At 54.8% G+C, this 13,340-nt stretch overlaps 3 protein-coding genes and 1 non-coding gene across 4 annotated transcripts, besides 2 other annotated features; 2 read left to right on the top strand and 2 right to left on the bottom strand.

The window, feature by feature from the left end:
- Positions 1 to 16: 16 nt before the first annotated feature.
- CYME_CMR350C (similar to CCAAT-binding transcription factor subunit A) lies at positions 17 to 709 on the bottom strand (the record flags this gene model as incomplete). The annotated part of the gene is made up of 3 exons (XM_005538528.1): positions 17 to 219; positions 324 to 499; positions 627 to 709. 3 exons carry the CDS (start codon positions 707 to 709, stop codon positions 17 to 19), a joined length of 462 nt encoding a protein of 153 aa, XP_005538585.1.
- Positions 710 to 4,247: 3,538 nt separating this feature from the next.
- On the top strand, positions 4,248 to 5,933 carry CYME_CMR349C (actin interacting protein; the record flags this gene model as incomplete). The annotated part of the gene is made up of 1 exon (XM_005538527.1): positions 4,248 to 5,933. The coding sequence occupies one exon, from the start codon at positions 4,248 to 4,250 to the stop codon at positions 5,931 to 5,933; it is 1,686 nt and encodes a 561-aa protein (XP_005538584.1).
- Positions 5,137 to 7,447: a sequence feature (possible transcribed region).
- Positions 6,681 to 7,726: a sequence feature (possible transcribed region).
- Positions 7,727 to 9,079: 1,353 nt separating this feature from the next.
- Positions 9,080 to 10,963, bottom strand: CYME_CMR346C (probabale Lipopolysaccharide glycosyltransferase; the record flags this gene model as incomplete). The annotated part of the gene is made up of 1 exon (XM_005538526.1): positions 9,080 to 10,963. The coding sequence occupies one exon, from the start codon at positions 10,961 to 10,963 to the stop codon at positions 9,080 to 9,082; it is 1,884 nt and encodes a 627-aa protein (XP_005538583.1).
- A 234-nt stretch (positions 10,964 to 11,197) lies between these two features.
- On the top strand, positions 11,198 to 13,010 carry CYME_CMR345T. The gene has a single exon (XR_002461630.1). It is a non-coding gene; the product is annotated as a hypothetical transcript (transcript).
- Positions 13,011 to 13,340: the final 330 nt, after the last annotated feature.

Here is a 13,340-nt window from a genome sequence, read left to right as displayed (position 1 = left end):
ATACAACGGCAACGAGTCATGACGTATCGTCTTTGGCAGAGTCATCGATCCCGCCGCCATCCGACTCGCTATCTTCCCCGTCGGTTCCCTCTGAGGTACCAGGCGCTTGCTTTTCGTTTCGCCTGGACTGCTCGAGGGTCCTGTATCTCTCAAGGTATGCCATTAACGGTGGAATATATTCTTCGAAACCTAACGTACGCATGGCGTAGAGAATGTCCTCTGTGACAAGGCCGCAAAAAAAGCAAATGGTTAGTCTCCTGTCCGATAGCACGCACCCGGTGGTGCTCGTGTCTGACGCACCGGCTGTCGTGCACAAAACCTACCCCCACAGATCGTCTTTCGCCTCTCCCGCATACACTTGTCGCTACTCTCAGAAGTTATGAACGATATGAACTCACTGGTTGCTTCCTGAACGAGCTCCTTTGCTTCTCGCGAAACTTTGGAGGACTCTGGCAAAGCGCCCTTCATACATCGGCTAATATTGGCGATCGGCAAATACCTGGAAACCTCGAGTCCCAGCGGCGTGGTTAGTTCGCGTTCTCTTCACCCCGAGTCGACGCAGACTCGACCAATGCAACACGTTCTGATTCAGGTCGCTGCACGTCAGCTCGAAAAGCCAAACCTACCTCTCCTGTTCGTGTCCGTGGGTGCTTGTTCCGGTGTCGTTATCCGGACCTTCCGCGGGTGCAGCTGACCCCGTTGTGCTCATTCGAGTTTCGATCCAAAAGCAGGCCAAGAAAACCCCACCGCACGCGCTCACAGCAATTTAGAAACACCAGACTCTTGTGAAGGACTCACAGGGTTTCGGCTCAGGGGCGTTCGTCGTTGACGACACACCCGGCGTTCAGAGAGCGTACGCTTGAAGAGCGCGTTGCTGTGCGGTGCCGTGCGGTGCGGGACACGGGGTGGCGCCACGGTCTACGCGTCGCCAGCCGGCAGGTCGTTGCGTTGCCTGTCGTGCCGCTCCAGGAATGTCGGCATAAAATGGAACGGGTTCATTTCATGAACTCGAATGTACACAATAAACTGGAGCTTCTTCCCGTTGTTATCAACACCAGCCTTTGAAGGATTGCTCTGCGAAAGCTGTATTTCCTATGTTTTATTTCTAGGTTTACGTTCGACGGTTTCTCCTTTCCCTCGAGATCGTCTGTAAGCAGTCTAAGGATGTTGATCGCAGCGTTTGAATTCCGACTTTGCTGCTTCCGGCTTTAATCGACGCATTCCATGCAGCGGGAAAAGTTACGATCGATACATCGCGTGGGCTTTTTGTTTCCTTTGTACACCGCCTCGGCGCGCGATTCGTATCGATGACACTTGACTGTGGGTAGATGTTCGCGTACGTCCACCTTCTATATGCTTTTTTTTTCTGGGAACTACTCTGCCGCGCATGAACGCTTGATTCATCGCGCTCGGTACGTGCTTTTCATAGATGGAGAGGGCTCTCTTGGATCCAAACCTCCGTTTCGGGGCCCGGTGCCGTAGAATACGATACTGGACTTTGTCTGGGTGATCCGCTCGGAGCGTTTCCTGGACGCGGCACGAGCAAACACACGTTGTCGCATTCGATACACGATTTGTTCAACGCGATGCTGTCTACGATCAAACAAGTACCGGAAGGCGAATTCTTGCTGGAGACCGAGTCGAGAATTTCCGATCCGTCCATGCTGCCTTTGCGCAAGGCGATGACGCACGCCTCACCGGAAGCCATTGCTCTGATGACTCAAGCCCGAGTCCATGATACTTCCCTACAGAAAGAAACAGAAGGCAAGAGGAGCTTCTGGGGACATATTCCGCGGGAGACATGACGATGCCGTCGAATACGGTTTCGTCAGTGGCCTCAACGACAGAACGATTTGCCTCTTCGATCAGAAGTAATTGTTTGAGGTTACATGCTCAGTGAACGTTAGGCATGAGCTTGTGAACAGGTCCCCAAGCGGCGACGTCGAGTCTCCCGCATCGCCAATGAAGCGGAACGCATTGCTGCGCTCTCGAGTGTCGCTGAAACAGAAAATCGGAATTTGAAAAATGCTAGAGTTGAGCGTGCTACACCTTAGGAAATGAGAAGCGTGTACTCTTGTACATATGCAGTGGATAATGGTATCGATTATTTTACGCATCCTTGGTCAGGGATGTTGCGAATCATCCTGAATCCGGTGAAGTTAAGCATTCCAGTGCCAAGGCGACAATGAAGCCTATCCCAAATCACAACCGAGAACTCTAAATCCATATATGAATCCGGACGGCGCTATGGTCCCACACCGAATGTCGACGCTGTATATCTAGACAAGTTCTGGAATAAGATCGAAAAGCAGGGCCAGTGCGAGCAGTTCAATGTTGTATTTAAATACGACATGGATGCACCAGGAAGACACGTTGGCACGATACCCAATCGTTTCGCGATGTTCGACACAGCAAACATTCGTCGGGTTGTTCGAGTCATCAGTTGAAACCTTGTCAACGCGATACCACGTTTTTCCTTTGATCCTGAATTCAAGGGCACTCGTTCGGTCTCCTTGACTCTGCATCAAAGAGAACGAAAACGAAGCAACAGAGGAAACCACAGGGAAGCGCTGAAATACTACTGCAGCACAGCCCGATTTTCCGGCGAGTTAGATAGTCCGCAAAGCCATAGACGTTTCAAGACCATGGAGCGAAACTTAATACCCGGAAGGAGACGCCTCCCAGCCGTTTTTGACCGGCTGACTGCTATCGGGCTCTGTTTCTCCTTGTACACTCCGAGCCGGGGAGGCTGACCCACAAGTTGGCTCGCGTGAGCGCCGCGGGTCTCCTCTTCAGCAACGTAAATCGGCTGACAACCATGACGGCGATGGAATCTCGGTTCACGAACTCCGCGATTCTATTGCAACTGGTTGATGGAACCAGTACAAAGATCACTGCAACTCGTGCCCGCTGTACGGCAAGAGTCTCGTCATCGTACAGCCGGGTGAAAACCGTATCTCGCTTATCGCCCCTAGTATTCTTTTTCTGATTCTCCGCCAGCTGCTCTTCTTCGCTCGACGCTCGATCACATGAGGATTTTCTTGTTTTTCTCCGGCACCCAGCGATAGAGGCCCACCAGGATCCCTGACTTGCATGTCCATAACATGCCCTCGATTTTTTTTTTGAAAATAAACACACTTGGAACGCTTCTGCTGTAAACCGCGAAAAAAAGCACTTGATGACGCGCACCTGGGGGTATAACACAATTCAGTTGGAAGCCATTAAGAAGGCCTGTCCGAAACGAGACGGGCCTCGTCATATTTGGAGCGGGGCACTGGTGGATGCCTCGGATACCCACCACTGTCGAGCATCCCGGAAAATGAGGCAAGGGACGTTGAGCCTAGATATCTACAATGAAGAAAACCCGAAGCAATACACAAACTCGAATCCCCGGGGATGCGTTGAGCGAACCCAGTCGATGGCGGAGGTGCAGGACACACCCGGCGGAGTTCACTTGTCCATTGTGTGGGATCGCGGACGCGAACTTAGGCCCTGTGGAAGCATGAATGCCGCAAGTTACCGCGCTATGGAAGCTACTGCCTAGACGAACGCTTCTGGGTGCCAGCACCCTCGGCCAATATTCCTTGATTGCAACTCGTACGGACGCCAGGGACGCGTAACAGCAGCATAGACAAGAGTTTTCGCTGTTGTCTGATTCAGCGCTGCTTCCTTTCTGGTATTCTTATTCGATCGGATTTCCGGTTTAGAAGATGATCCTGCGTCACGAGTGCGGCTCTTTTTCAAAAGATCGACTGCAAATGCATCATTGCATAGCAGACTGATATGAGACTTGGTGAAGATCGTGCCCTTGTCGGGAACTCGACGGCATGGAATGCATCCCACGGCGGGAGGCGCGTAACTCGGCTGGGCTCTGTGCTCGCAAGACCCCAAACCCGCCACATGTGCTGAGCTTCAGGCCTTGGTCAAGCCTGCGAACGTACCGCACGAACGCAGAGCGCGAAAACACCCGAGTTTGGCTCCAGAGACGGCGGCTTTCCTCGAGGATATCTGCTCGATAGGCTTCGCACCCGGGGAGACTCCCAAGCACAACTTGTCTGCAACTGCTGTGTACTTAGTCTGGCGCGTAGTGCAGCGGTGACCAAAACGCCAACAGGAGCACGTTCGCGTTCGGAAACGCCACATCGGAGCTTTTGAGCAGCCGACGTTCATGCTGGCACCTCGCGGTTGGCTGCGGTAAGCGGTGACCTCTGGAGAGGCCTCACTCCCGCCGCTCCACTACTCCAGTCATGCTAACGCAGTTTCTGCTCCACCGTGTCCGGAGCGTGCTGGACAAGCCTACTTTAGGACCGGTTCGAACTTTTGGTGGCGGCAACAGAAGCACCAGTCCGGTGGACGTGCTGAGGACGACGCTCACTTTTGGACAGTTTGGGCTGTTCAGAAGGCCCCATAACACAGGAACAAAATTTATCAGGGAACTGCAGGGCAACTACGCGAAACTCACTGAGAAGGATATCGCGACACTGGTAGAGCTGGCGCGCTCTGCTGAGCCGCAACCTCCACCAACGACACCTGCTACAGCCGCTACTGTGTCCATTACGAGTCCAGACCAGTTGCGGAGCTACAACACGGACTGGACGGGCGAGTTTCATGGAAACGCAAGTCTTTGTCTCCGGCCGTCCACGGTTGCAGGCGTTGCGAGCATCCTCGCGTACTGCCACGAACGGAACCTGGCTGTAACACCGCAGGGCGGCAATACTGGGCTCGTGGGAGGCTCTGTCCCTGTATTTGACGAGATTATCCTCTCACTCTCGAGAATGAACCGAATTCTTGAGTTTGATGAAGAGCACAGCACGATTACCGTCGAAGCTGGCGTCACGCTGGGCCGTGCCGAGCAGCACTGCCGCGAACGAGGATTCTGCTTTCCGTTGGATCTCGGGGCCAAGGACAGCTGCCAAATCGGTGGCAACCTCTCGACCAACGCGGGTGGGTCTCGATACGTTCGCTACGGCTCCCTGCACGGCACTGTGCTGGGCCTCGAGGCTGTGCTCGCTGATGGCACGATCCTGGACCTCGGCGTTGGTAGGAAAGTTCGCAAAGACAACACCGGCTACGATCTCAAGCATCTCTTTATCGGAGCGGAGGGTACGCTTGGCATCATTACCAAGGCCACGCTGTCGTGCTCGCCGGCACCTACAGGCACACAAGTGGCCCTAGCAGGACTCCCGGGACCCTTCGAGCAGGTGCGGTGGTGGCTCCGAGAAGCGCGTCGTTCATTGAATGCCCATTTGTGCGCTTTTGAGTTCATGGACAACGATGCGATGACGCTCCTGCGGGCGCATGGGGATGGATTTGGGGTCCCGCTGCAAGGGAGCCATGCTTTCTATGTTCTGATCGAGTGCGGTACCGCTGCTGATACGGAGCATCGGGCGTTGTCGCCGCTCGAGACCTACCTCGACGCCATGACTCGTGCCGACCCGCGAGTGGATGTGATTATGGCCCAGGACCTGTCGCAGAGTGCACACCTATGGGGCTTGCGCGAGTCCCTACCCGAACTGGTTCGTCGATCCGGCCCTAGTATCCTCAAGTATGATCTCTCTTTGCCGCTTCCATCGTTCTACGGAACCGTCGAGGCAGTCCGCGAACGATTGCGTCAACACAAGCTCGATGCGAGGACTTTTAGCTGGGGACATGTCGCCGACGGCAATTTACATCTGAACGTTTCCAGCGAGCACCCGCGGGACATGCTGCGCAGTACGCTGGAGCCGTGGCTATACGACGTGGTCCAGCAGCATGGCGGATCGGGGAGTGCAGAGCATGGGATCGGGGTGCTTAAAACTCGCCTCCTTGAACGGGGTAAGCGTCCAGAGGTTCTACAGCTCATGCGGCGTTTCAAAGCGCTCCTGGATCCGAAGGGTATCCTTAATCCCTATAAAATGGTGGATGCCGGCGACGCTGGTTGCCGCAGACCCTGAGACTCATAGTCGGTGTGCATCGGCGTGCATTCGTCAGCTGTGCAAGCGAGCACCCTGGGCGATGCGTCCATCGAGCATCAGATAAGAAGAACATCAACTGGAACGACTCGTGCATAGATAGAGGGTTGGTGTGCGTCGGCGACACCGTGAAATGGGGCTTTTCATGAGAACGATGACCGATCGGGGGTTTTGGGCGAGCATCTGGAGAACGCTTTCCGCGAGTACGCAGCACTTGTTGGATGCGAAGTCTCCTGCGGGTCGTCAAGTGAAGCTGCAGCCGCAGACCTTTGGATGAGTATGGCGCTGAACCGTCTCAAGAAATGTGGCTCCAGCTGAAGCGAAAGCATATGTGCAAGCATGAATGTAATCCTTCGATCAGGCCGTCCTGCTTTCTCGATGCACAGCATGCGTTGTGTTGCCGGGCGAAACTTTGATCGAAATATTCCAGGTGAATATGAACAACCGGCACTTCAGCGTCCGGAATGTCAACGACCAGTTGCTTGCCAATGTGCACTGCAACGCAGAAAGCTAGGTGTGAACCTTGCTCGTATGAGAAGCTACGAGACCCTTGATAGCGTCCTATACCTCGTGTTCGGGAGGATTCTCCCCGTTCGTGTGTTTCATGAAAGCGTCCCTGACAATGCTTTCGGACTGATGGATCCGCTCCGAGCGCTATCCCTGATTCCTCCTTATCTGCTTCTCGTGAGGATATTCCGTGTATTCGTCTGGTGGCTCCTTGGTCTTCCTGTCCTTCGGCTTTTCAGATACTCCGCAGGGTGCCATGGATGTGGCCGCTATACCCCACATCCGTTCTCTTTTGTTTTTGAAACGCAGACGCTGTGGAAGATCGGTGGATCCGCAACTCGCCTTTTCTATGTACGTATCTACGATTCGTCAAGTAACTTGTGTTATCTTTCTCGTCGCAAGCATGCCCATGGGCCGAAACGCGCTTTGCGGCTCTCGTTAGCACGCGTGCTGCGCACCAACACAGCAGTTCAGAGCTGGTGAAGACAGAGAACGACTTGTACGAAAATGATTTTGCCACGAGCTGTGTCAAGGATACGAACGATTCGTCTACTGACCGGTGAGCATCAAAATGGCATACGACAACAGAGAAGGCGCCTTGGACAGGATCGAACCACTGAGCATAGGCGCTGACACGAAGAGCGGCTCCACGCCAATGTCAGCCGCCTACTCTTCGACCGCGTTCGAGGGATGGAAAGCGACGTTTCCTAAGACCAGCACAGAAGAATGTCGAAAGGAGAGGCCACGATGCGTGCCCCCGACGAAGGCTGAGCTGGTCGACGGTGCTGTCTTTTTGGCGACTGGTAGGCGAGGTCACGATAGTATCGCCGCCGGGCTGATCTTGTTGGAATAATCACTTGTCTCTTGTTTAAGAACACCGGGTTTACGCACGTTGAGTATGGATGCTCAGGTCAACCACTTCTCTCGGGTGATTTCTCACCGTTTGAGAAGGACACTCGTCGCTCCTGGAACAAGCGTTTGCGTTACCATACGACATCAACCGCATGTGTTTCCGTGGGCGACGGTCTCCCGCGGAAGCGCACGTTCCCCTGTGTCCATCAGTGGCTCTTCGACACCGTTCGTATCCATGGTACAGAAACTCGACATTTTTTCCCGTCTCTCGCAGTTTCTCTCAGAGAACTTTTGCACTGGAATGGATTCGCGAGGAGCTAGTGGTACGAAAAGATTCTGATAACGTCGGGTTTGAACGCATGACAATCAGGATAAGTACGATGAGATGGGCGGTTTATCGACCTGCGACCATAAAATGACTGACTTGATAGGGTCGTTGTCCACAAGCTAGCAATGACAGCATGAAATCTCTCTGCGATCGCTCTCCAGTCTAAAGCTTACAATGCTCATGTTGAATGCCGGCAAGATACAAGAAACAACAGCAAAAAAGGCGTGCTGGTGCTGGTGCTGGTGCTGGTGCTCCGCCACGCACTACTGCTCTCTGTATACTGTCTAGGGCAGACGATGCACCACTTCTATGGACGGGCACCGGCAAGTTAGCGTCACTGAGCTCAGCAGGTTTGCACAGCTACACCACAGACCACGACGATGACAACTGGTGTTGTTGCATGCCTACTTGGCGAGACGAGCGTCGCTCTGAGAGAGACCCCAGGTGCGCCTACCATGCCGCGGCTTTGCGACCGTGCAACCATCATCGACGACAGCAGCTGAACGCCAAGCAACGCCGAACTGGATCACAGGCTACCTCTGGAGTGCATACGAGGAATGTCAGGCGCTTTTCGAAGCTTGGGGCTCGAGCTCGAGCGCTACGGACCTTTCGAGGAACCGCCGAAGCACGCTGCGGATCCCACGGGGAGGCTCAAGTGCACGCTTCTCGGGAGCGGAAGCAGTTCGTGAATATCGTCGACACCAGACGCGGTGCCAGGCCAGTGTCGCTTCCCGCGGACGATTGTCAGAGACGTCACCGAAAGCCAGTGTCGAAGCGCTCGACGACTCCGGGAGATAAGCGGTGCTCGGGCGCTTGAAAATGCTTGGTGCTTCCCGTTGCACGAGACGCTCATCGGTTCTCTTGAGTTGGCCTGGACTTTCATCTTACGGTTCCTGGGACGCCCGCTTTCCAGAATTCACGGAAAATACCAGCACAGGCTTGTAACACGGAATCGTGGACGATTCCTCTATCTGCGAACGTGATACAAAACGAAAGCGTCAACCGCGCTTCATCCCTGCCAGCTGCACGAACGCATCCGCGAAGGAACGAACCTCTTTACTGTAGCGATACCCCACAGCGGGTCTTTACCTGCTCTAGCACTTGAGCAGTCCCTTGAACGCTGCACACTCGGGCAAAGCAGCGGTCATGATGAATCGGCATGGTCATGCAAAAGATGGTGACACACTAGGCCGGAACCGTCACCCTCAGACCGGATCTCTTGGAACCGCTTTCGTGCCATGCGTTTGCCTGTCGTCAGCGAAGCGCGATGAATATGTGCTTGTAGGCAAAGCGCCCTGGAAGCAGTGCGCCCGCTACCGATGAAACCGAAGCGCATGACGATTCGAGAACAACGTCTGGTCGACACGAGTGTTCCGACACGTCAACTTCACGTCCGAGTCTAGTTTCGCGACTCGTGCACCAGGGCATTGATGCTGTGTTGTTAATACGGGCGTGTGAGCAACAACTCATCGTAGACGTTATTCGTGAGTTCCGCAATGCGATCCCAGCTAAACTCCCTTTGTGCTTTCTTGCGACCCTGCTCGCCCATGAACCTCGAATGATCGAAGTTTTCGAAACACTTGCATATTCCCCAAGCTATGGAGTCCGGACTGGTGTCAATCTGGTATCCTTCCACTTCATGAGTGACAAACTCCCGTGGTCCGCCGTTCTTTGTGACGACGACAGGTTTTCCACTCGCCCAAGCCTCGAGAACAACGATCCCGAACGGCTCATTTCGACTCGGCACGCAGACCACGTCGCAAGCTTTGAAGACCTCAACCAGCGGTGCTCCGCCCATGGTGCCGGTCCAGCGGAAAGCGTGTGCCACACCAAGTTGATGACAGCGAGCCTCGAGTGATGGTTTCATGTAGCCGTCGCCGACCATCACGAATTTGGTGTCGCTACGGGCCTTCAAGATGAAGGGAGCGGCTTCAACCAGCAGGTCTGGTCCTTTCTGGACTGCCATACGCCCAACGAAGAGCACCATTGGATCCAGGGGGCCCACCGCGTAGCGCGCGCGGACTTCTCCGGGATCCCACAAATTCCCGTCGTAACGCAGCGCATTAATACCATTGTGGACACAGCGCAGTTTGTTCCAGTCAAAAGAGTATACCGCTTTGACCTCATCGCAAAGCACACCGCTGACGCAGATAATACGATCGGCGGCAGATATTGCGGCCTGCTCAATATCGCGAATACGAGCCGACTGGCCACCGTAGTGATTATTGCCGCTACGCCCATACTCCGTAGAATGGATGGTGAATATGCAGACAGGCCGTCCAAGGATGTGCTTCGCGTTGGTCAGAGCGAACCCCGTGAGCCAGTCATGGCAGTGAATAACATCGAAATGAGCATTCATGAAACACTCCACTTCGTACATCGCGTGCATAAATGAGTTGCACATATTCTCACACTCTTTCACAAAGTCCGGGGACAAGTCGAAGCTGCAACGATGCACGTATACACCGTCAATTCGCTCATAGGGGGCCTGGCCAGCACCCGACCTCACGAAAACGTGAACTTCGTGGCCGCGACGCTCTAGGCCTGCTGCGAGTTCGGTGACGTGCGGCGCAACACCGCCTACCGCAACCGAGTAGAGCGACTCCCATGCAAACAGTGCAATTCTGTAGCGTTTGGGACATTTCGGTCCACAGTTGCTTTCCTCCCGTTCTCGTTCGGAACTGGATGTGCGCGGGCTAACAGCAGCCTCTTCGCGCAGGTAGCTCTGCGCCTCCGTCGGTGTTTCGGAGACGGCGTCCCGAGCCTTGTCCATGGGGCGCTCCCCAAAAGAACCCGCCTGCACGTCAGGTAGCGTTATTGGACTTTCAGCTGCTTCGCCGGTCGAGCGGCCGCTCGCGAGAAGCTCCAGTTCCGCCTGCCGGTAACCGTCCTCGGTGCTGAAAATGAGCTGGTCCATGAGCTTTAGCGGCGCCACCTCCGGTTCAGACTCCACACGTTTCAGTGATATCGTGTTGATGCGCGCCATTTCCATATCTCTTGCCAAATCGTCGGGTGAAGCCATCGTCGCAGCATTCGCGGAAGCTGCCCGACGTGCCTCGTCAGCAGTACCCGCCTCCGAGTCTCGCTTGGGCGCTTCTGTTGGTTGGTGTGCGCCCACGAACGGTGCCGGTTCCGAGCTCGCTTCCGAAGAATCAGCAACAACTCGAGCGGACTCAGTGGTGCTTCCGCTGCGCTGTGCACCAACAGCAGAAGCAACGTTCTGAGACCCGCCACGAACTGCGTTGTTTCCCCGGCGGCGACTCGAGTCTAAGCCGCCTCCCTGTCTCGCGCCTCCCAGCGTCGAGCTCCTGTTCGGGTTGCTCATAGCTTCTATCGGCGTCTAATTAAGAGCCCCTATAAAAGTCAACTAACTCTTTTGGTGCTGTTATTGAACCCGCGCAACCAAACCGTACACTGCCCAAAGGCGTTTACAGAATGCTGCCTCTACGCAGAAGCCAATACGGCGTCGAGGCCGTTCGGTACCGCCGCCGCCGCCGCCGCCGCCGCCGCCGTCGCATCAGCAGCGATCAGTAGAGATCAGTAATGATCAGTAGCAATCAGTAATGATCAGTAGCAATCAGTAGCAATCAGTAGCAATCAGTAGCGATCAGTAGCAATCAGTAGAGACCAGTAGCAATCAGTAGAGATCAGCAGCGATCAGTAGCGATCAGTAGCAATCAGTAGCGATCAGTAGCAATCAGTAGCAATCAGTAGAGATCAGTAGCAATCAGTAGCGATCAGTAGCAATCAGTAATGATCAGTAGCAATCAGCAGCAATCAGCAGCGATCAGTAGCGATCAGTAGCAATCAGTAGCAATCAGTAGCAATCAGTAATGATCAGTAATGATCAGTAGCAATCAACAGCAGTCATTAGAGATCAGTAGTGATCAGCAGCAGCACTGAAAACGCGTGAGCGGACTAACAAGTCGAATATGCCCGTTATCCCAGCCGCACGCAGGCGGGTGTCGGAACTCTAGTGCACCAGCGGCAGCGTGCCCGAGTTCGGATGTGGAGTCGTCACCGGCTGCAGGGCTGGCGACGCCGGTGATATCACCGCCGGAAACGCCATAGAGACGCACACGCCGCAGCGCGCTGTCCGATGCTACGGACTTGTCAGAGATTCGAAAAGTCCTCGACGATGTCCGGTTGGTGACGGCGTCAGCGTCGCGTCCACGAACACTTTCTGGAACGCAAGCGCTCGGATCGTCATCTGCGGATGCAGCGAGCCGCACTGGACCTGGTGTGCGCACACGCTCCTCGAGTACGTCAGCTGTTGGTTCGCTTAGCGGTACCAACACCAGGCATGAGCCTGCCGAGGATATAGAAAAAGTGGCTCGGACGGCTGCGACACGTCGTCTCGCTGGGCTTGTAGATGCGCTGGATCGTTCCCCGACTTGGACTGAGTGGGAAGCGCAGGCTGTACCCGCCTCATCCTGTGAACGTCCTGCAACAGGGCTTCGTGATGGTATATCTCGGCGTCTGTTTGGAACCGAGAGCGGCACCATAGGACGCAGCGTGTGCCACCAAGCACGTCGCTTCCGTCGTCGCAGTACGCAAGTTATGGCTGCGGGCTGCCGTCCAGAACATGACAAGCTGATCCTCTCAAGTGATGGATTGCTTGGTGGTCTCGCTGTGCGATGGCATTCGTTTGGTTGCACATATTCGCTCGATTGGTCCGGTAAGAAGTAGGCCCGTGTGGCGGCATGTCAAGACAGTATAGATGAGGCAAGATACGAATCTTCTCCCGTCGGGAAAGCGCGTATACCCGACTCCAGGGAAGCTGATCGTTGTCGCCCACATGGGTGTTCCAGGAACGGCTACCGCTCCAGCTTGAGGCTGCGCTCATGGCCATGTCGCACGAGTTATTTTCGGTGCTTTGATTAGACCCGCTCAACCGACTCGTCCGAAATGCAACTGCAGCGAAATTTCGAATTCGGAGGGGTCTTCTGCTTGTAGCACAGAGCAAATGCGAATCCGCCTAGACTCGGTCTTGTCTGCGCTGCAACGCATGTTCTGTTGTTGTCGTTTTGGGGGCTGCAGGATCATTTAGTCGACCAAGAGGGTCTCCGCTTGCGCGACGGGTGTCGGTACCTGAGACAGACGATTTGCCGTAGTCGCATGCAAGCACAGCGGTATCGAGTGCTAGGCTTTTGTTCGAGGAAACGGAACCTACGATTTCACAAGGTAAACCCAGGCACGTCACTCGCTCGGCGAGTAGTGCAGCAGAGCTGTGTCAGCACTATGCATAGGAGTCGGCAGCGCTTCCACAGCGCATGACTTGCGAACAGCAGAAAATCGACATACAGGGACTTTTGTGCAGACGTGTCGTTTCGCAGCAACAAGGTGCTATGCGCTTAGCAAGAAAGCTTCCCTGAGCGTACCAAGCGACGCCACTTCGCCTACATCCATATCTCCTCCCATACCATCTGCTTATGATTACTGACACAGATTACTGCCCTGTTCATTTGCCGAAAATGGGTCCACTGTCTAATGCTTGGGGCACGTGTCCGCTTTCGATCGATAGTATGCACTCGCATGCCTAGTGCGGGAACGTCAAGTGCTGTCGACAGTGCACTCGTTTGCGAGCGATGGCCGCGCCTCAGGCACTGATGATGCTCGCCTGTCTGACGCCGTTCCTTGCTCGAATGACGCTCCGCAGCACACCGGCTCATCGACGAGAGCGCAGGTTCAGAGTCGTCATA

The sequence above is a fragment of the Cyanidioschyzon merolae genome, chromosome 18, assembly GCF_000091205.1.
Source record: "Cyanidioschyzon merolae strain 10D DNA, chromosome 18, complete genome".
Taxonomy (NCBI): Eukaryota; Rhodophyta; class Bangiophyceae; order Cyanidiales; family Cyanidiaceae; genus Cyanidioschyzon; species Cyanidioschyzon merolae.
Note: the sequence above shows the minus strand (reverse complement) of the source record. Positions and strands in the feature narration are given on the sequence as shown.